Raw genomic sequence first — 20,605 nt, 5'->3', positions numbered from 1 at the left:
CATGTTGTGACTGGGTAGCGTGCTGCATGACATCATTAAATCATTTTGTGCATGTAATTATCTCTTATCCTCTGATTTAAAGTGAGGTCAGGAACTCCCCAGCCGCAGATGACCATGAAAGCAGCTTCTGCTCTCATGCGCTGCACACTTTCCCCCCAGTGAAGCCCTGAAGTCCAAATGAAACAGAAGGCCAATAACAAATTGAAGTCATGCATCGCTACATCTTTTATTTTAAGACTCTATTTTCTATTGTGTTTGAATTGCCTAAAACTGTGATACTGCTCGTCTGTATGGACACAACCCAAAGAGTGAATTTACAGAGTCGCTCTATACGTAAAATGTCGACAACAGAGCCATAAAACGTGACTAAGTGCTGGTGGTGTCCACAGATTCCTGTGGCGGCCACAAGTGGAGCTTTGGCTGCTGGTGAGCTCATGAGCAAACACAGACCAGCGGCACCAACGTAAGGATGAGGTCATGGTTGATTAAATGCAAATCCTCTGTAGATACTCATGCTCCATCATGTCCCGCGCTCTCTAATTGCATTTCTCACATCGTTAGCAGTATTTATTAACATCTATAGAATAAATCTGAGTGTCCTGCTGATTTAATGAACGCTAACAACCGGCTAACACTCCTGCTAACATCCTTGCCAGATGGCAGGAATGTTAAAGCGGTTATCTGTATTCCCCACTGCAGCGCTGGCACCGCAAGAAGGCGGCTATCGGCGAAACCGGTGAAACGGAATAATAAAAGCTGGCACAGATGAAGTGAGCCGGTCACGTTTAAGTTTTAGTGGGGCTCACAAAAACCTAATGCCAGACACATAAAGCAGAGCAGCAAGGTGACAGAGGAGGCACGACGGACAGCACGCTAACAGTGTGTGTGTGTGTGTGTGTGTGTGTGTGTGTGTGTGTGTGTGTGTGTGTGTGTGTGTGTGTGTGTGTCCTCATGCAAACACAAACCAATGTTTCCACAAACAAAAGCTCAATAATCATCAGTTGGATTGAATAGTTTTGGTTCAATCGTAGAACGCGAGCTCTGGTCAGGCCCGTTTCCATGCATTGTTAAAAACATCTGCAGCTCAGTGTATGTTTCGCTTCTCAAGTGGGTCCGTTTTCCTGGTTGCTCCACCAGAACAGATGTTCCTTTTTCTTCTAACACAGGACAGCGAGCCATGAAAGAGACGAGCTCTGCTGCAAGTTCTGAGCCCGAGAAGAAATGAGGGGGCTTTTCTGAGCCTGCGTGAGCTGACATCGCTCATAATTACAGGACACACGAGCCTGGTGGCTGTACATGTGGTCCCACTGTGTGCGAGTGGCAGGAGACTGTGGACGAGAGGGACCAGAGGAAGAACGACAGTCAACAGAGCAAAGGCAGAGATGAAATGAGTTGACTTTTATTCACACGACTGTGCTTTGTGTACATATGCGGTTGACATGGCCCCAGAGTTAACCACAATATAAAGTAATGTATAGTTGCTGCTGTCCAATGCATCTGAATCAGTGGTGTGGCTTCAAATGGTTTAATCACCGGTACACGTTTAATATTTACAGATGAGGTATTATTGGTGTTAACTGTGAGGGGCGGGACCATGTTCTGTGACATCAAACCAACCATTTCACATGCATTGAAACAGTGATGAACAGAGACTTTATAGATGGAGTACGAGAGCTAGAGGTTTATCATGTTTGACATTTTTACTAATGTCCTGTCAGTCAATGCCAGTTTTATGTCTTGTAATAAATATGTTGATTTCATAAAAAAGAATCTGTAACTGTTTTATTTCAAATAAAAAATACTATAAATATTAGCTTATTCCATAAGCAAACATAAAGGAAGTTAAAACGTGATGTTGGTTTTCCTTTGGTACCGCTTTCACCTTTGTCTGTACAAGTAAAAGACCCGATTCGCGCTTCATTATTGAGCCGTGAACTGTGATTTGCATATTTGCCGCCGCATCCGCATCGTTGATTCCGCGCTCCGAGCGCGTGGCAGCGTCTGAACTTTGCATTTTTCTACACCGTCCCTGAGAATGTTAGCTCTGTGCAGCGTTAAGCGTCGGGTGTGTCTCGTATCCGGGCCTTCGTTAGTCCCAGCCAAAGTCCTGCCCGCTCATCTGGTAGAAGCGCTGGTTAAAAGGCCTGTAGAAGTCTCTGAGTCTGTGCAGGACCTCTGTGGGGATCAGGGGGTGGGGTCTGCCCTTAGATTTGCCCAGGCACCGAGGCCGGCTGCTCCCCTCGGGCTTCTTCAGGCACGGGAAACCTTTGGTCTGGTTGAAGTAGAAGTGTTTGTCTGAGACAACCCGTTTCAGGCCAAGGAAGTCCTGAACGCGGCCCATCTCCCCGGCCGGGTCAGACACCAGGCGCTCACCGCTGACGAACAGAAAATGGGACAGGGGGAAGAACTGGAGCCAGTTCTCCAGATGTTTGGCGTAGAGGCCGATGCGCACGGCGCTCCACGCGGTGTCGATCGGACCCGCGGAGGAGTTTTTCAAGGCCAAGCTCTGGAAGGAGGGGAGGCCCGGGTTCTTGGACAGCGTCTGGGTGTAGTCAGACACAGCGCGGGTCACCGGGTCCCGGACCACCACGATCAGCTTGGTTTGGCGGTTCATGGTGCAGACGCGACCCGGAGCCTCCTTGGTGACGAAGTAGCTGGGCGTCTTCTCCATGGTGATTTGACCGTCCAGCGTTCGAGGCATCAGGTCCCTGAACACAAAGAAAAGGCCGTCAGAGCTGCATCGCCGACATCCGCGCCACAGTCATAACAGCTCCATATGACATCAGATGTGTGAACGCGTGAAGCCTCTTTCACGCCCAGACGGCAGCGTATGAAACGTGATGAGTGCTGTGGAGAAAGGAGCAACAGTTGCGTTCTCGCCTTTTAAATATAGAAGCCGAGACGTTAGCGCGAAGTCTCCCGATCTGAGCGATTCAAGCTTCACTCCCCCGTGTTTCCGTAAAAGAGCCAGCACCTCCGAGTCTCACTGTAAGGTCTGTGCGACAGAGCCATCCACTTACTATGAGCCCAACGAGTCAAAACCACAAAACCCCAAGAACCACTTAACAGCAATTTCCTACAGACTTCCAAGCCCACTTCTTCCTGCAAAGTGCCTCCTGCCCCCGACTGAACCCCCGCGACCCCCCCCCCCCCACCCCCACGGGTCCCTGCGAGGGCCCAAACCCGGGCGGGTCTGCAGGAAGCGCTGAGCTCAGCCCATGTGCGCAACACATGGGTGCGATGATAAAAAGAGGCTGATTAATTGTTTCTGGAGAGCAAACGTTGGTTCTGCATTGACGAACTGCAGCGCAGTCACCCGCAGCCGGACCACCGGTTGATCAGCGCCATCCCGCTCGTTTCACGGCCCGCTTCCTGCCGCGCAGGAACCCGGGGACTGCGACAAACCGAAGCCGAGACTTGGATCTCAGAGGCTAATTGTGTTGTATGAAAAGCGGATGATGAGTAATGGTCCAAACAGCGGACGCATTGTCTGCAGCTCATTTACACAACAAATCTTGTAGCGTGTTACTGGAAACCGGGAGCTTTCATGTGGCTCAGTAGAAAATAAACAAATAATGGAGTCTGCGAGCTTGATTGGTTTCAGACTGGAAGCCTCCTCGAAGCCAGAATATCCCTCACAAGAGGTCAGTCCCAGTTATGGGCGATTGATGGGTCTGCCACCGTGGAGCGGAGAATAGATTTGTCATGAAGTCACAGTCAAGCTGTCACATTGTGTGTTCACACAAGTTGGTACAAAAACAACAAGTGGCAGGTTTTCATTTGACCGATGAACATTCATCTGCCTAATCGTCCATTATATTTGATATATTTGCTGTAAGAGACCAACAAAGGCCACAGTTCTGGTTCTGAAGTCAGCGAGCGTCCACATGATGTTCTGGGACCGAGCTGTTCCGCTCTCAGCATCTTTAAAGCCTCTCTAACAAGCAGGAGCCTTTCAGGAAGTCAGTCGTTTGTTCAAAACCACAGAATCCTGAGATCTTAAAGGCCCAGTTTGGCCTCGTGGGGAAAGACGCCGATTCTCTCTCTCGTGCCAGGAGTTATTAGGGAGCCTGATGCTCGTCGCTGTGGATTTGCTGAGCATGACGTCCGAAGCCCGTGAGAATGAAGGAGTGGAGCTTTTTCTACTGTTTTGAGTTTGACTCCTTTGCTCAAAGTTAAATCAATTCAATCTACGCCCATTAAACGATCTCTATAATAAAAGACCATTAATTGATTCCTCCTCGACTACAGGAGCGGGTGATGATCTATCCCTGCCTGTCTGTCCCCTGTTTATCAGTGTCTGATCAATACGTCTGTCTCTATGACGGATTACTGTGTGTGTGTGTGTGTGTGTGTGTGTGTGTGTGTGTGTGTGTGTGTGTGTGTGTGTGTGTGTGTGTGTGTGTGTGTGTGTGTGAGAGAGGTGTCACTGTTTACTGATGAGAAACTGAACACTGGTGTGTCTCCTTCCTCTCCCTCCTCATCCTCAGCACTGGGTTTGTCCTTCACTCCTTCACTCCGCCTCATAAGTGCCACTTCAGTAATTGACCATAAGTTCGTCTTCCCAGACTCATGAATAGTTAATGACTTGTGCCCCCCCCTCTCTCGTTCCTCGATTCCTCACCCCCCTCGTCCCAATCTGTCTCATTATCAGAGGATCAATAATAACCATTTTCTATCATAAATCTGTCAGGGCGAACTGTAAACAGGTGGAGGGTGATTTATTTTTGTTGTCAGTTCACAGAAACGTGTGAATCTGGCACCAAACGCCCGTCATTCGTGTGCAGAGATCAACTCTGGGTGTGAAGTTCTGTTCTGTTTGACCCACAACCTCGTAGCACAATTCCCCCCTGAAGTGCTGATGACACCGCTGATACGTTGGAGGCAGCAAGGATCAGAAGATTAAATACCAAGGATGTGGCCCAGTCACTTCCTGCACCCGAGATTATGGGTTCTGCTGCAGCAGCTCCTGTAACGCCCTGACCAGCGCCCTGCACCCAATAATGACCAAAACATCAGCCAGATCTGAGATTTCCCATCAGACTGTGTGGACCGAAACATTTAGCTGAAGTTTAGCTTAGCTTTAGCTTAGAAATATTTCATTTCATTTAAGTGAAATAAATTACAATTTGGTCTCGCTGCATTTTTTACAGTGTGGTGCTCAGGTTTTACAAGCACCACTATAGACTTCAAATGAGCAGAATCCCCATTATACTGGGTGTGAATGTGAGCCCTTTCAAAACTTATAACAGCACCACCTCGACCCGACACCATTAAACGCACAAGTCAGCGCTGCGGCAGCGACTTCCTGCTCTGTTACACAGATCAGTCATGTTCGCGTTGATCACTAATGGCCTCAGACTCAACGCAATGAGGTGTGAGGAAAGTCCCCCGTGCACATGAAAAGTCCATTGTCACCTCTTTAACTCACTAAACCCAGATTGACCAGGTAGAGAAACTAATTTTACCTCTGAAAAAAAAAATAAAAACATATGTATAATAGAAATAAAAAAACAATTTATCTAATTTTTTCAATCTAAATATTTTTCAATCATTATTTTTCAGTTATTCATTAGTTCGAGTCTCCAGGCGCGCGGCTGTGACCGGGTTGCGTGCCCATAACAGTGCACTCTGTGAACTACCGGGATTGATTGTGTGCTGGAACGTGCATATTCATTTTCCCTTCTTGCCATTGCTTCATATCCTTATTTACATAAATCCATGCCCTTTTAAAAACCGATGCAACGGCTGAGCGGCGCTGACATTTCTCATCGCCCTTGTGCCGCCGCCCTCAGAGGCTTTAAACTATATTCCAATAGCCGTCAAATTGGTCACGGCCTTCGACGTCAAGGCTGTAGGTCAGCGAATTGACAAACTTTCCAAATATCGATGACACTTGGAGTTTTTCCCCAGATAGAAATGCATCCAATATCGTCTCATAAATCTGAGACTAATTGCTCAGTTTCTAAGAATTCTTCTGGCTCAGGCGTCCGCAGTTGTGTCACCAGCCCACTGTTCATCTCTGTCAAAAACACGAGCCACGTTCCGCTACAAGACAAAAAATGTGTGTGTCCCAATGTCACCAAAACGCTGAAGAGACTCTCTTTAATAATTACTGGGCCCAGGCGACGTCATGGTGACAGGGCCCGTGACAATCAGAACCATTGTGCCATGGAAAGCTGAGGTTTTTCAGCTTTCTGTGGCGGCTCTCAAGTCCCATATGAAAGTCATCACTTCGAGAAGTTGCCTTAAAGCCGTAAAAGAACACAGAAAATCATTAAATTTTTGCTACATTTTAAATCCGCTATTTGCGGCTTTGCCATTCCCATAATTGGCTCCCATGCAAACGAGAGAATGGAGAGAGAGGGCGGAGAGGAGGCTGATATCAGATGAAAGCGATGGAAAACACGCAGGGACGGAGCCGATGATGCTGGAACAACATGTCTACGACGCGCATGCAGACGACCTCTGACCTCGTCCAGGAGACGACAGGACGGACTCAATGTATGACCGTGCACGACTTGCCTCCATCTGCTGAAATCACTCACATGCACCGTTGCGCTCGTTTCTCCCCTCAGACACGCGAAGCGAGCATCGCCGCCACAACACCTCAATTACTGTGAGAAATCCCAATCCCTGACCGTGCGTCTCTGGCAAAGGCGACGTCTTTATTACATTATACATATTCTGACTCAGCTTTAAAATGACGAACAGCTTTCTGAATTGGAGGCACTTGAAACGATCTTTTTGAAAGTGATCATGGCTGAAATACAAGCGTGTAAAAGGTCAAACGAGTCGGAGGCTTTGAAGTAAAATGACTATGCAGTGCAGATTCGATTAATAAGTGAGTGGACACGCTTCACTAGCTTGACTTTCAGATGCAAAAATTGATAGAAATCATCCAAATAACAAAAATGACTGAATTAATTAACTTGATCTCATGTTGTAATCACTGCCCTAATTGACATCAGCTTAAAATCAATACTTTGAAATATCAACACATCTAAATCCTGAGGCTTTGACCATAGGCATGTAAAGAACAAGTCATAACCTATAGCACATTGATCAATATTGAAATTACTCTAAACTAACATATTAGTGTTTCCAGTCGCTCAAACCTGCATTAAAGCAAAAGAAAAGCAGCTTTATAGCTGCAGTCGGGCTAATTAACACACACAGACACACACATAAAGTCTGCCCTTCAAACGCCAGGTCTGCCACAGGTATTTCCACATAAACGGAGGGGGACAAAAGAATGAGGGCGCCCAATAGCGAAGAGAGAGAAGAATGGGTTGCACTCAGGGTGAGAGGAGAGGTGAAGGGGATGAGCAGAGGATGACAGACCAAAGTGTGTGTGAGTGTGTGCTTGGCAGCGAGAAAACCGAGAGAAGCCTGACAACATGTTAGAATTATCAGTGGTGAAAGTGTTTCCATGTGTCCTTGTGTTCTCAGTTACAACACAGCTGGAGGGCTCGGGAGGAAAAAAAAGTCAGGAGAAGGTTAAATTACACCTTGGAGTCTGACTCTCGCCCCATCCTGACATCCAAGTCTCACTCTCTCTCCATTTGCACCTTTAATGCAGATAATTCGGACACTGCTGAGGAATTTATGCCCCGTTGGGACTTGGTGCAACATCTGGACGTGATCAGGACCAGTCAGACTTGAAGACTTCTGTGAGGATTTAACTAGACACAAATGAAGGTTCTGGTCAGCCCGCTTGGCCCAAATCAGCTGCTGTCACTGCAACAGTAGCCAGTGAACATTTTATGCTTTTATCTGCATAAAAGTGCACAAGGCCGGTGAACGTGACGCGCTCATGGTATAAATCACAGCTTTTTCTGCGGAGCCACTCGGGACAAAGTGGGGACGTCATCCTGAAGTGTATGAATGGCGTAAAGATGAGTGTCAGGATGATGAAGTGCTCCTCGGGGGCCTCGCCGGCCCTTTGATCTGCACTTCACACGGGGAGAATATTGGCTGAAGCTGATGCGAACGCGTATTGACCGGAGACGTCAGCGCCTCCGCTCAGGTGAGCGCGCGGCGTCGCCTCCACGCATCATCCCGCCTCGGCCGCGTGCAACGCATCACACGCACATCACGCATCAATTAATGGCCAATAGGAAGGCGTTTTTCTACCTGTACCACTCCAGGCCTTTATCGTAAAACCTGTCGAAGAAGTGCGGCTCCGCGCCCACCGCCCTCACGTCCGGGTGGATGCGGAGAAACTCCAGCAGCGCGCGGGTCCCTCCTTTCTTCACGCCGATTATAATCGCCTGCGGGAACCTCTTGGTCCCGAACGTGTTGGACACCGGGATGGCGTCGCTCTCGTCCGCGCCCACCTGCTCCGCGTGCGCGGAGGATGTGCGGTTCGCGTTCGAGGGAGCGGACGCGGACGCGGACGCGGCGCGGAAGAGACGCGGCGGCGCTCGCAGCTTGTGAAACACGCGCCCGAGGTCGTCCAAAGCGTCATAGTCTGTGTGTAAAAGCTGCTGCTGGCCGTGGAGCGTCCTGGGAGCCGAATCGCAGACGCCGGTGAGGCAGTAGAAGAAGTAGGTGAAGATCAGGACCATGGTAAAAAACACGGAGACTCTGGACAGCGCCTTTCCGAAGTTGAGCCTGACTCTGCATCCGCTACATCCCATGAGGTGATCTCCTTCCCGGTGCCAAAGGACCAAAACGCGGACAGCATGCTTCTTCCTCCTACATAGATCCCAGAGACCGGGGATTTTATTCAACAGAACCTGTTGCGCAAAGTTCGGGCATCACGCGGAAAAGTCCTCTCTGCGGCGAACGTGACCTGTTGATTCGAAAAAAAGTAACCTTCATAGTCTTCATCGGTCAGAGAAGCCTCGTCATACACATAGAATCCTCGACGGAGAAAGTTTTGTCATTTGGCATCACTCGTTCAGACTTGCAGCCGGTCGGACTGCGTCTGTGCTCTGAGGTTTATTCTTCTCTTCTCTCCAGCGTTTCCAAGTCTCCTCCCTTCCCTGTTCGAGCAGGATGAACGTGCCTCACAGGGAGACCAGCCCCGTGGACTGTACAGGCTCAGGTACAGCCTCTGATGATGAAGATGACGATGATGATGTGGCAAAATATGTGTTTAATTAATTGAATAATTGTTTAATTAAATTTCATTGAGCATCATTAAGCAAAGCGTTTATTGCATAAATATAAAATAAAAGAGGGATTTCAAGTTTTCCATGTTTTTAAATAAACCCAGCTTAGTTCTGATCTTTGTTATTTTATAAAAGGGCTTGGGCACATCAGCGTTTCACACACGTAAGATGACTCCACAGGAGAAAATCCTCCTTGCCCCTTTGAACCCATAAGACAGACGCCTCAGACAGGCTGAATGAGCGTAGCCCCGAGGACGTCCACCCAAACCCCCCCCCCCCCCCCGTCTGCACCACGGGACCCGGTGCTGAGCCAAAACGGTGACAAACGAGGGGCCCGGAGCCCGCGACGCCCGTCTCCTTCCTGTAAATACAGTATGTGAGGTGCAGCGTCACCTGCGCAGGAAGCCTCGGCGGCGGGACGTCCCTCTGATTCTGAGAAGGTGCAGCGAGGATTGAGTTTCTTCTGGCAAAGAGATGCAGTTGAGACTTTGAACATGACTAACGCACCAAAGACGGCCTTGAAATGGATAAAGGGGACCTGAGGTAGATAATGTGTCTGAGAACGGGCCGTTCTCGCCCACAGACGCGGAGGACGCCGTTTCACACAGAGATAAATGAGTTCAGCTATGCGGGGTTTTTATAGTTTAGCTTTAGTCATTGTTAGGAGAAAACAACATTAAACTCATAGCATGTTCATAAAAACAATCAATAAAGGCTGTGGTAAGAATGCACCTAACTGTGACCCCGGAGTTAGAGCTCATGTGAAATACTCTGAGCTGCATTCACACGAGACCGAGGTCCGAAGACACGTCCGAAGTCAAGAAAACTCTCGCCACTTTGTAAACTCGTCGGTGTGAACCAAGGCCCCAATTTTCGCACAAAGACACTGGTGCTCAAACAAAAGCGTGCGTGGACGCCGACGCCACCCAGGCAAATATAGAATAATCACATGTTGTGCAGCTGGAACAGCCATTGTAAATCCAGCCGGAGGGAGGAATCCACAGCTCTGGGAGCAGCGAGGAGGAGGTCAAGGCCCAGGAGGAGGTCAGGGTCCAGGCGTCGCGTCCATCCGGCCTCTTAGCTGCTTTTCCCTTCACGCTAGCGCCGCTGAAGCTTTCCTGACACTTCTGGACCCAGAAATACAAACGGTGCCAATAAGGAACGAGCGGCAGTGTTGAGGAAGTAAACACGACACGTGAGTGTTGACCTGCGTCTGCAGCCGCTGTGTTTCCGCTGGCGACTGCTTCGCAGGTGTGCGCGCCAGCCACAGACCTTTCCACAGCCAAAAGCCTTGAGATTTACATGTGTCAGCCATTACAGACAATTAGGGACGCTTGAGCAGAGCGTTCCGTAGCCTCTTTTTGTGATTTCCACCACCAGGCATGAGCCATTTGTGATAGAAGAAACCTGGGAGAATCCTTGAAAGCACCGTCCAGCGTGACTTCTGCAGAGGCCTAGCGCTACTCGCTATCAGTGGTGCGTTTGTATCTGAAACACACGCCGGTGGCATCTTTATGAGTAACGAAGTCCAGATTCCAGCATTTTTCCACTGTTTAGCATTAGCTGAGCTTTCGTAAGCGCTTACATTCACTTCTCATCCGATTTCCTTCGCAGCGGTGCGGTCGGAAGACTCGGGGGGTGTTGTCTTACAGCGCTGACGTGTCTGAAGCGTTGCCCCTTTGAAGGAACAAAACATGTCACCCACACTCCCGGCGCCGCGCTGAATACGGGAGCGCTGGGCCCTCAGGTGGCGGTCGTCATGCGCTTCAAAAGCCCACAACAATGCGGCGGCAACGGCGACGCCCCGCCCTGTTTCTGGAGCCCTCCTCGCTTTTCATCTGCGAATGTGAATGAGGGGCGAACAAGGAGATGAAGGCCCGAACAGAGTGACTCTGATCTCCGCCGTCCACGCCCAACCTCCCACATGCTCCCTTTATTCGCCCCGAGGCCTTCCGTCGCCCGCGTCCGACCACTTTCACACAGGTGCATCGGCCTTTCAGGCCTCGAGGGGAACTTTCGAACTTCCAGATTCGCCTGAAGCTCAAGGGACGCGACCAAAGAGAGGATCACTGGCATGAAAAATCACTGGGGCTCTGCTCAGATCCTATAAACGGATCCCTTTGGTGCAGTCCAGGTCCATGGGATTTGGCCTGATCAGCACCCAGAGCTGAGCGTCTCCATTATAAATCGGATATGTTGTATATGGAGGTTTCACATGAATCAAATTCCATTCAAATTGTCCCCAACCGCTTGAAAACAGCTGCACCAAACAATTCGCCGTGCGTCTTTCATCTCGGCTATAAAACCCAAAATACCTTTACGAACAGCAAGTCTGTGCAGGAGCCCCGTGTTTTTCTAAGGGTTGTTTGCCTCCGCCGGCCCGCTTTCTCGTAGCGGTGGAATCAGGCGAGCGGGAATTAAAGTGAAGGACAATCATGTCATCACGCAAACCGCAGACCATTTGGGAAATGCCTCCTTTTCTAATCCATAGCTCTGCGGTTTAAAAGTGGGATCTGGCGGTCGGAGCGGAGCTGGGCGTGCTGGGAAGGGCAGGGGAGCGGGGCATCAGCGGGGATTGGGTTCCGGGCGAGACGTGCGGCTGCGAGCGTGAGCTGCAGCACCCTGAGCAGCCTCCACAGGGTGCGTGCGCGGGGACGCCTTGTAGTGGAACGGGCCATTGTTCCACTACTTGCGGCGCCCGCTCCCAGGCTGCTGCTCACTGAAATACTTGCGGCTGCTCCGTGTGGCTTCCTCTCATTCAAAGACCTCGACGTCTTAAATGTAGATTGCCGTGACGTCAGCTCCAGACCACAGCGCTGCCTCGTATGTGTCACGGTCAACGTCTATTTCCGCCCGGTGTGTGAAAAACAAGTTTCTTTCCCCTCGCTGGCTCCTGTTAGTGGCTCAGAGAAGCGCTCGATCGCTCTCACTCTCCTCATCTCGAAGGCCTGAAGGAGCAACAGGAGTTCTTTAACCAGAGGCCGTGAGTTCATTTGTGTAAACAAATCAAACCTGATCAGTCGCTTGAACTAAAAACAAACTACCATCAGATGGGTGTTAGCGTATTGTAATTGCTGGTGTAGAACCACAGTATTTTGTGTCTCCGCTCTCTGGAGTTTCCCATGATTTTCGAATTCCAGCCTGTCACGTTGACTGTGAGAAAAGAGAGCTGTCATCCAAAAAAAAAAGAGGGAGAACGAAGAAAAAAACTACTGGATGTTGAGTCAAGTCTCCTAAAATAGTATCACCTGTCCTGTGTGTGTGTGTGTGTGTGTGTGTGTGTGTGTGTGTGTGTGTGTGTGTGTGTGTGTGTGTGTGTGTGTGTGTGTGTGTGTGTGTGTGTGTGTGTGTGTCTGTGTGTCATGCTATAGAAACTGGAGATGGGCTCCTACTTGTGGGGCCAGTCTGCATTTCCAAACCATCACTTAGGGAACGACAACTGTTTTGGCCAAAGGGGACAGAAGTGCATCACAAACTTGACCTGTGCAGGAGAGAAACAGAACCGGAGCTAAATGCGCACGTGAATGAGAAGAGATGCAGCCTCGGTCTGATCAGAGGATCGCTGGTTCCTGGTTCGAGCTGTCGAACGTTTTCCTCAAAGGGATCGACTCACTGTCTGTATTTTAAATAAGCCTGTGGACATGTTGCAGCTTCCACCTGCCTAATTAACTACTGTAACTCGTTTGTACAGCAAAGAACAAAATACCACTTGTTTGATACCACTTTTTTTTACCACTGGTTCTGTTTTACACAGCTCAGGAGTCACTGTGTTTCACTGTGTTTCAGTCAGGGCCTCACTAACTAACTGCTGCCCAGCTTGTATTATAGTGACGTGATCTTCATTATTTTTAGGTCAGAGTATGTCTTTAAAAGCATGATTTTAAAGTCTCCTTCCCCTGATGGGCACATCTTCCTCCTTTTAAATCACGCTCATGGTAAAGCTGAGTATCCTGTTCCTTTCTTGAAAACACCACCACACCCTCCTTTTGTCGTAAAGCTGATAATCATTTTGGGTTGTCTGTGAGCCTCATTCCTGTGGGAATGTATTCTGAGTCTCTGACCTCTTCTTTGCTAAAAACCTCTTTACCAACACACACTCGCGCACACAAATCTTCTCTCCTTCCTGGAGCTCTCATCTGGTCCCACTTTAGGTTTTGAGGTCCATGTTTTTGGGGACACAACAGAGCCGCTGATCCAGATGACAGCAGGAAGACATTTCAGCAGTCGTCTCCAAAATGCATTTGATATGAGTTTGGATTCAGTTTGACCAGCAATCAGTCACGTTTCGCAATAACTGCTGCAGAAATATATGGACTATAATGTCCTCTCTGCCTTAAACAAGTGCTTTGGGTTAAATACGAAGGCGTAAATGTGGAGAACCGGAGTAAGTGTAAACAGAAAGCTGGTGAAATAATCATTTGATTATTAGTGATGCATAAAGCCAGCGGCGAGTGATTGAGTGACAGCTATAGAAATATAATGTGCTTTAATGAGTGTCTTTAAAAAAGGTAATATCAGCATGTGCAGGTGTGTGTGTGTGTGTGTGTGTGTGTGTGTGTGTGTGTGTGTGTGTGTGTGTGTGTGTGTGTGTGTGTGTGCGTGTGTGCGTGTGTGCGTGTGTGCGTGTGTGTGTGTGTGTGTGTGTGTGTGTGTGTGCGTGTGTGTGTGTGTGTGTGTGTGTGTGTGTGTGTGTGTGTGTGTGTGTGTGTGTGATCACAGCTATCACCAAGACTGATTGAATGAGGGGATTTCCAAGGAACTATACAACTTTATGCCCCTGAGCTCTTATTATGCAACACACACACACACACACACACACACACACACACACCTGCATGCTGACATTACAGTACACACATCAACACTGAGCTGCTCTAATGCACACAATTCAAAACATTGTGCTCATTTAATTTGTACAAAAACATGTTGCAACAATGTTACGAAAAATTTTTAAAACACTGTTCCTGAAAATGAACCCGGTGACCCGTGGCCCGGATCAAGTGCCTGTGTGAGTGTAAGTTCTTAATACACAGAGCAATGAAATAAATATACAATGAACAATTTCATAAAGAATTTAAACACAAATGCAGTTGCAAAGCGTTAAAAAAACACAGAATGCCCCAGAAAAGATGCAAAACAGACACAAAAACAAAAATAAGAAAATATGTTAAAAACAACTACAAAGACACAGAAAATGACAGAAAACACCATTGAACAGAGTGTTCTGCCTCGGAGTCACAGCCTCATAACACTGGCAGCGGTGCAGATTATACGTTCGTGACTGGGTTATAATCACTGAGGAGCATTTTGTGAACTGAGCTCAGCAATCAGCGAGACCTAAGGAGCAATTGTGCCCATTACGACCACCCATCAGGGCTCATGGGGGGTAGAGGTTCTCCTCAGACCATATGTTTACATGGGCTGCAGACGCACACATACAGTACATATATAGGATGAGCAGTAGAAATTGCATAAAGCTGGGAGGGTGCTTAGGAACGGGGGGGGGGTCTGTGAGGAAAGACTGAGGTAATTACCTTCTTCTAGCACTCGCTCTGTCTCTCTTTATATAAAGGGTGCCATAAAACTCTCAAAGCGTCAAAGGCCTGTTGCATTTCTGGGCACGCGCTGACACAAATACGACGTTTTCCACAGTCAGTCATCGCTCTGAAAATCTGTGACCCAAACCTCCTTTTAAATCACTCCGCCGAAATCCAAATCCATCCCCATGTTTCCATTCTCCTCCGACGGCGTGCGTGATGAATGTTTCCTGGCGTCTGCGCAGCTTTTATCTACGGCCTCATGTCATCTTTGTTTCCCGGCCGCTGACTCTAAAAGTCCTGCAGTGAACAATAAGTGGGAGGAGAATGGCTTTTTGACATGCTGCACATAAGCCACAGTTTCCTTCTGGGACCCCCCCCCCCCCCCCCTCTATGATCAAGGCAGGGTCCTGGTTGACGTGTGGGCACACGATCAGCCTCTCTTCTCCACCAGCGGCTCCAGTCCAAACCTGAGGACCCCCCTCTGTGCAGACAATGCCTTTGATACGCTCAGAGCGGCCTGCGCTGCTGTCTGGGGGTCCCGTCTCCCTGAAACAGATCCACAGTCCAGATACCGCGCCATGTTTGCAAACACATAAGCGCCCGAAACGTCCCGGTGTTATTGAAGCTGGTGGCGCTCATAGAGAGGAATGTGATCGTGGGATAAAGACTTCAATATCGCAGCAGAGCCCATTGAAATTTCATCTATTGTTTATTTTCCCACCATGAGCCCTCATACTCGGGCTCTGGCGAGTGATGCTGCTCCTGCTGTGCGAGTGCATCCTGCCACGCAGCCGCTCACGCGCTAATTCAAGGTTTCTTCCTTTACACATGTCGTGTTCTTTATCACTTCAGACAACATTCACATTCACGTGAATTTCATAAACCCACGCCACATAAAATGTCTTTATACGCTGAATGGGCTGTCCATCATTTCACTGCTGGGCCTTTGTAAGAGGACAGGCATGGATGTCCTCATTTTGGTTTTCATAAGCTCTATCTCCTTCCAACACATGTTGTCCTGACAGAATTACAGCAACGCTCCGCCCGGACGGCCTTCGCTTTCCAGAACCCTCATTTGGTCCAAAGCGGAAATCACATTCCACCGCATAAAAGCTGTGTTTGTATTTTCTTTCATTACGGCGCGAGAACAATGTTTGCCCGAAACATATGGACGGCAGCTTCCGCACGTATGGATGAAGACATCATGTATAGTGGGTTAGCTCACATGCTGCAGATATTACTCCCTGATGAAAGGAGCCTGCTCCCCTCCTGTTACAGTCACGCATTCGGGAGCGTTTGTTCCTCCCACAGCGCGATGGCGGCTTCTGCGGCGTTTGGGCGCAGCCACTGGGTGACAGATGTGTTTCAAGGAGTATTACCTCAGTGAGCCGGGTCGCATCGTCGCGAGCGTGATTGAGCCTCAAAAAACAGAAGCAGGTGCAGCGGCCGTAAACATCCACGTGTAAGCGAGGGCCCGCATAGGTTCAAATGAGAACAACATGTCCTGTAAACGAGTCAGTGGCACACACACATGTGCAGCCGGGCCTTGAGGCTCAGCCCGTGGGACTGGGGAATGCTTTGGAGTAGTCGTGGTTTAATATAATTAAGGATGATGTTTGCTAGCGAGCGGGATGAGCCCCAGAGGTCAGTGGAAGAGACGTGTGGTTGCAATCTGAGTCCCTCTCATGATTCTATCACAGGATTACCACTTCCTCCTTCCTGTTTGCTTCCTCTTGGCCATGCAGCTGTGTGCTCAGATGCCAGCCAGTAAAGAGCCTTCTCCCAGATAGCGGACGCTAATTACAGCCCTGTGTTTTCCAGCAATTTCCCCTTTGCCCCGCATCTTTCTCCCTCACATCTGGTCTATCTGTGTTTTAATCTGGCTGTCTGTTTGTTGTTGAGTTCCCCGCTCATCCTTTCTCAGACTCCCAATTTTGCTGTTCCTGTGATCACCCCAGAGGAAACGTACGTCAGCGCGGCGATGTGACAGAGACAGACCGAAGGAGACATTTAAGTTGGTCGTTTTCAGATTGTCAAAATTGTGAGTGGAGGGCGCAACGTTTTGATCGTACCTTGAAATCAAAACCATCATCACATTAGAAGCACAAACTAGTCTGTACTTTAAATTCTTCAGCATTACAGTCCATAGATGTTTGCACTTCCTTTCCTAATCCTGCGGCTGACACCGGGGCCTTTCATCTCACCCTCTGATCTGCCTGCCTTTGAAACGATCAGCTCCACACCTGCTCATCCCAGACGCTTAAACAGCACCTTGGCTGTTGAACATACCCTCACATCCTCGTTTTGTTTAGCATACCACCGCTCCGCTGGCCAAGGAACAGGTCACTAGTCTCTTTAGTAAGTAGTGATTTGAGTTTTGTCTAGTGAGTGGCTGCTCTGCATCCTGTGGAGGTGCAATAAGAATGTGAATGAATAATATGTAAATAAAACTCAAGCACATAGAATAGTACTCAATCAAAGAACAAGTCGACTCACAACAAATAGTTTGGCATCACAGAGTTCTGAACTCAACTCAGGCCACTTAAACTGACCTACGTATATAGTTGTCTCAGTATTCTTATGGCATTGTACCTTTAAATTCTAATTAATCCCACACAGGTTCCTTAAAATTCCTTTAGGGCAGATAGCACCACCCACTGACACAAGCGTGCAATTGCAATTGTGAAGAGCGATCCGAGGTCAATCATGCTCAGTTTGGTGGAAAAGAATTATTTAGTGCCACCAGAACAAACATTTAATCCATTATGTTTATCGTATCAGTGTGGCTGAATTTAGATGACGTGCTTGTTTCATGTCCATTCTTCCTGCTGTCTAGTGAGCTCATTGTCCATCAGCGCCTCAGAGATCCAGAGGCTTTGTCCCAGGGCACGTCATCCACTGTGCTCACCTTCAGCAGCAGAAAACTGGATTCTGAGTCAGGGCTCACCTTTCTGCACATCCAGCTTCTCTGTGGAGAGAAAAGAGGTGTAGAATGGTATAAGACTGTACTGTGTGTTTACGGCATACATGACACTGAATGCTCACCTATAGGGATGAACGTTAGTGAGCTGCTGAATATTCAGAAGCGTGAAAGTCCTTCCCTCGGTCCATCACACAGGAACTCATGTCCCAATCCATTACCACACCTCCCGCAAGAAACCTGACATGATCAAAACTAGTTGTAACCATCTAATAGCTGCAATTAGAATGAACTAAATCCAGTGTTGTGCAGCTTGATCTGTTCATTTAAAAGCCTGAGTTGTAGAGGTTCGGTACCTTCACAGGTCCCCATGCTTCAGGGTGTCTGGACACACTGTCCTCGTGGACTGTCTCTGAAAATGTGGGCCATGGAGAAGAGTGCTCAAACTTTGATGAGCTGGAAAATAGTTTGTGTTCACATTCAGAGCACACATACAGACCTTAAAGGAGAAGAGCAGAGCCAGCGTTTTTTTTACTGCAGTTGAACTTGTCTTCTTCATTGAGCTCCATGCTTCTTTAAAACTCACCTGGCTGGAAGTGATTTTTGTATTCTTCCCCACCAGAAAACGAACAATATGACATTATATCAGCCTTTTATCTTTCTTTATCATTAATTTAGCAATGTATGTTCAGAAAGCGTCATTCTATTCAGTCTGGAAAAACGAGTCAACAACTCTGACCCACTTGTGTAAAGCCTGATCCTATTGACATTACTTCCACATGATGGCAGCACTTGATTCACTGAGTGTAAATCTCTGTGTAGCGTATAGTGAAGCTCTGTGTATTAGACAATACAAATAGAAAGACATGAGGAGGCACGCAGTAGTTTTATCTCAAGTACAAAGCAAAATCCAAATGTTTCATTCTCATGTATACAAATTTTCTAAAGATTATAAACAGTATTTAAATATACATGTAAAGATTGATTTAATTTAATTTAAAATAGTTCTAATCTTTGTAGAGCATATTTTACAAAAAGCATTTAAAGAGTGAGAGCCTACATTTACATCGAGAAACTTAATAAAAATAGAATTTCTATTTACTCATTTTCTTCAACGAGCGCAACAAATACTCTAGAGCAAATAGACAATAAAACGACATTTAAAACATCCCACAAGCTGTTTCCTTGCATAAATTTACTTTGACCTTTGAGGAAGTAGTAGGAAATACAATCAATGAGTAACCATAAACAAACTATAACAGAGAAATAATTTGTAATGAAAATCATGATTTCCCTGTGGGACCATATAAATGTGTATGGTAATCAGTGAGGTGATCCAAGTTATTCATTCAGTGATAATTGCATAAGCAGTCCTTTGTGCTTTCCCTCCAGTGCAGCCATTATACATCAGCACCCTGGAGCTCCCAGACCGGGCTTTGTCCCAGAGCACTTCATTCACTGACTGCACCTTCAGCAGCAGAAAGGTCCAAGAGAAGCACTTCCTTCTAGCAGCTCAACTTACTGTCCATCCACCTTATCTTTGAGGGACAGAGAAAGACATGGAGATGTGGGAGCGGCCAAAACATACAAACACATCGCTTGACAAACGGTGTCTTCACAAAACTGGTATCACTGGTATCATGCAGATCCTTATCATGGATCTGCTGTGTTAGTGTTGCTGTTCGTACCTTTAGGGACGAACTTCAGTGAGCTGCTAAATATTCAAAAGCGAGAAAGCCCTTTGGCCGGTCCGTCATTCACGAACTCATGGCCAAGTCCATTTCCACATTTTCCACACAGCACCTGGAACCAGACACCAGACATGTGAGTGAGGACAGAAAGCTGTGACATATTCGTTTACATAGAGGATTAAAGTTCAACTATACAAACAGCTATACAGCTGTGGATACACGGCTCTCGTTTTCATATTCAACTCAAATAGAAAAGCAAGATACAGTACTTTATATGCGCCAGGTCTTTCCTTGTGTTTAGACACGCTGTCATCACGAATGGTTTCTGTGAAGGCTGGCCAAGGCGACGAGTGCTCATACTTTGAGCGGCTGGAGAACAGCTGATGGTCACACTTGGAACAAACATACATCCCTAAGAAATAAATGGTGGTAAGTCAGGGTTGTCTTGGCAGGACTGAGCGTATTTTACATAAATGTGCAATAGTTTACATGTGCTTAGAATATTTTACAAGAGTTTTAACATGGTTTCTCTCTGCATATGTGGTTGTTGTTGTTTCTTATGTAACCTAAACTCTAGCCCGGTGTTTTGCATGCGTGCCAAGATCTGTGATCACCAAGCGGTTGAAACTAAAGGGCAGGTTAAACTAAACCCGGAACAAATGATTTGTTATGCAAACAATGATGTGAAATCAACATGACCCAATGTATGTTGGAGATGTTGACGAATTACAAGTCCGTGCTAGTTTATAAATATTGCTCCCGTGGCAGCTTTATTAGGCTAAACGTAATGTTCAAGTATTTCTAAGTCGGGCTTCGGTCTAAAACTGCAGCTTTCCCTGATTAATGTCAGAAAACATTGTTTGTTTAGGGAAGCGCAGATCTCGGATGTTACGCAAAACTCGGCATCACACCTGTTACAAAACTTCGACCTTTCTAACTAATCATAATTTTCTTTTGTGACCTCGTGAACAATATCACTGTCATGTTTACATTAGTCTATACGGCTGTTGGGGACAATTCAGAGACTTAGAGAAAGTTATTTATGTAGGTGAACGACAGCTAGCTAACAGTGATTAGCTACCGGTTAGCTCTACTATCGCTAAATCAAGAATGGAACACAAACCGAAGATTGTTTAATTATATCAAAACCGCGTCGGTACCTGATTTAAAGTGGTCTTTAAAGACCTCTCCGCCGGAGAAAGAACAGAACGACATTCCTTTGATCCGGAACAGCTAGTACAGTATGTCTGAGCAACCTGTCCGCTCGGTGGGACGTTAGCTAATAGTTCATCAAGTAGCATCAACATCCGTTTCTACTGCCTCACTTTCAAAATA

The 20,605-nt window shown here is 47.5% G+C and overlaps 2 protein-coding genes and 1 pseudogene across 2 annotated transcripts; all 3 read right to left on the bottom strand.

Moving 5' to 3' along the window:
* Positions 1-1,383: 1,383 nt before the first annotated feature.
* On the bottom strand, positions 1,384-9,030 carry LOC114860487 (heparan sulfate glucosamine 3-O-sulfotransferase 6-like). The gene is made up of 2 exons (XM_029159130.3): positions 8,137-9,030; positions 1,384-2,708 (listed from the first exon to the last, which is right to left on the bottom strand). Exons 1-2 carry the CDS (start codon positions 8,640-8,642, stop codon positions 2,090-2,092), a joined length of 1,125 nt encoding a protein of 374 aa, XP_029014963.1. The 5' UTR covers positions 8,643-9,030; the 3' UTR covers positions 1,384-2,089.
* An 8,322-nt stretch (positions 9,031-17,352) lies between these two features.
* Positions 17,353-18,318, bottom strand: LOC114860503 (methionine-R-sulfoxide reductase B1-A-like; annotated as a pseudogene).
* Positions 18,319-18,446: 128 nt separating this feature from the next.
* Positions 18,447-20,589, bottom strand: LOC114860504 (methionine-R-sulfoxide reductase B1-A-like). Its single transcript, XM_029159152.3, has 4 exons — positions 20,431-20,589; positions 19,540-19,682; positions 19,268-19,382; positions 18,447-19,117 (listed from the first exon to the last, which is right to left on the bottom strand). The coding sequence occupies exons 1-4, from the start codon at positions 20,483-20,485 to the stop codon at positions 19,098-19,100; spliced, it is 333 nt and encodes a 110-aa protein (XP_029014985.1). The 5' UTR covers positions 20,486-20,589; the 3' UTR covers positions 18,447-19,097.
* Positions 20,590-20,605: the final 16 nt, after the last annotated feature.

The sequence above is a fragment of the Betta splendens genome, chromosome 8 (genome assembly GCF_900634795.4).
Source record: "Betta splendens chromosome 8, fBetSpl5.4, whole genome shotgun sequence".
NCBI classification, from domain to species: Eukaryota; Metazoa; Chordata; class Actinopteri; order Anabantiformes; family Osphronemidae; genus Betta; species Betta splendens.
The sequence above is the reverse complement of the archived record's forward strand: the minus strand, read 5'-3'. Positions and strand labels throughout refer to the sequence as shown.

What these genes read in the sequence shown, in the direction of transcription:
- LOC114860487 (XM_029159130.3), bottom strand. Translation starts at nt 8,642, where the DNA reads ATGGGATGTAGCGGATGCAGAGTCAGGCTCAACTTCGGAAAGGCGCTG. An exon ending in AAAGGCCTGGAGTGGTACAG is followed by an intron (nt 2,709 to 8,136) that starts GTAGAAAAACGC and finishes CTTTGTGTTCAG; the next exon opens with GGACCTGATGCCTCGAACGC.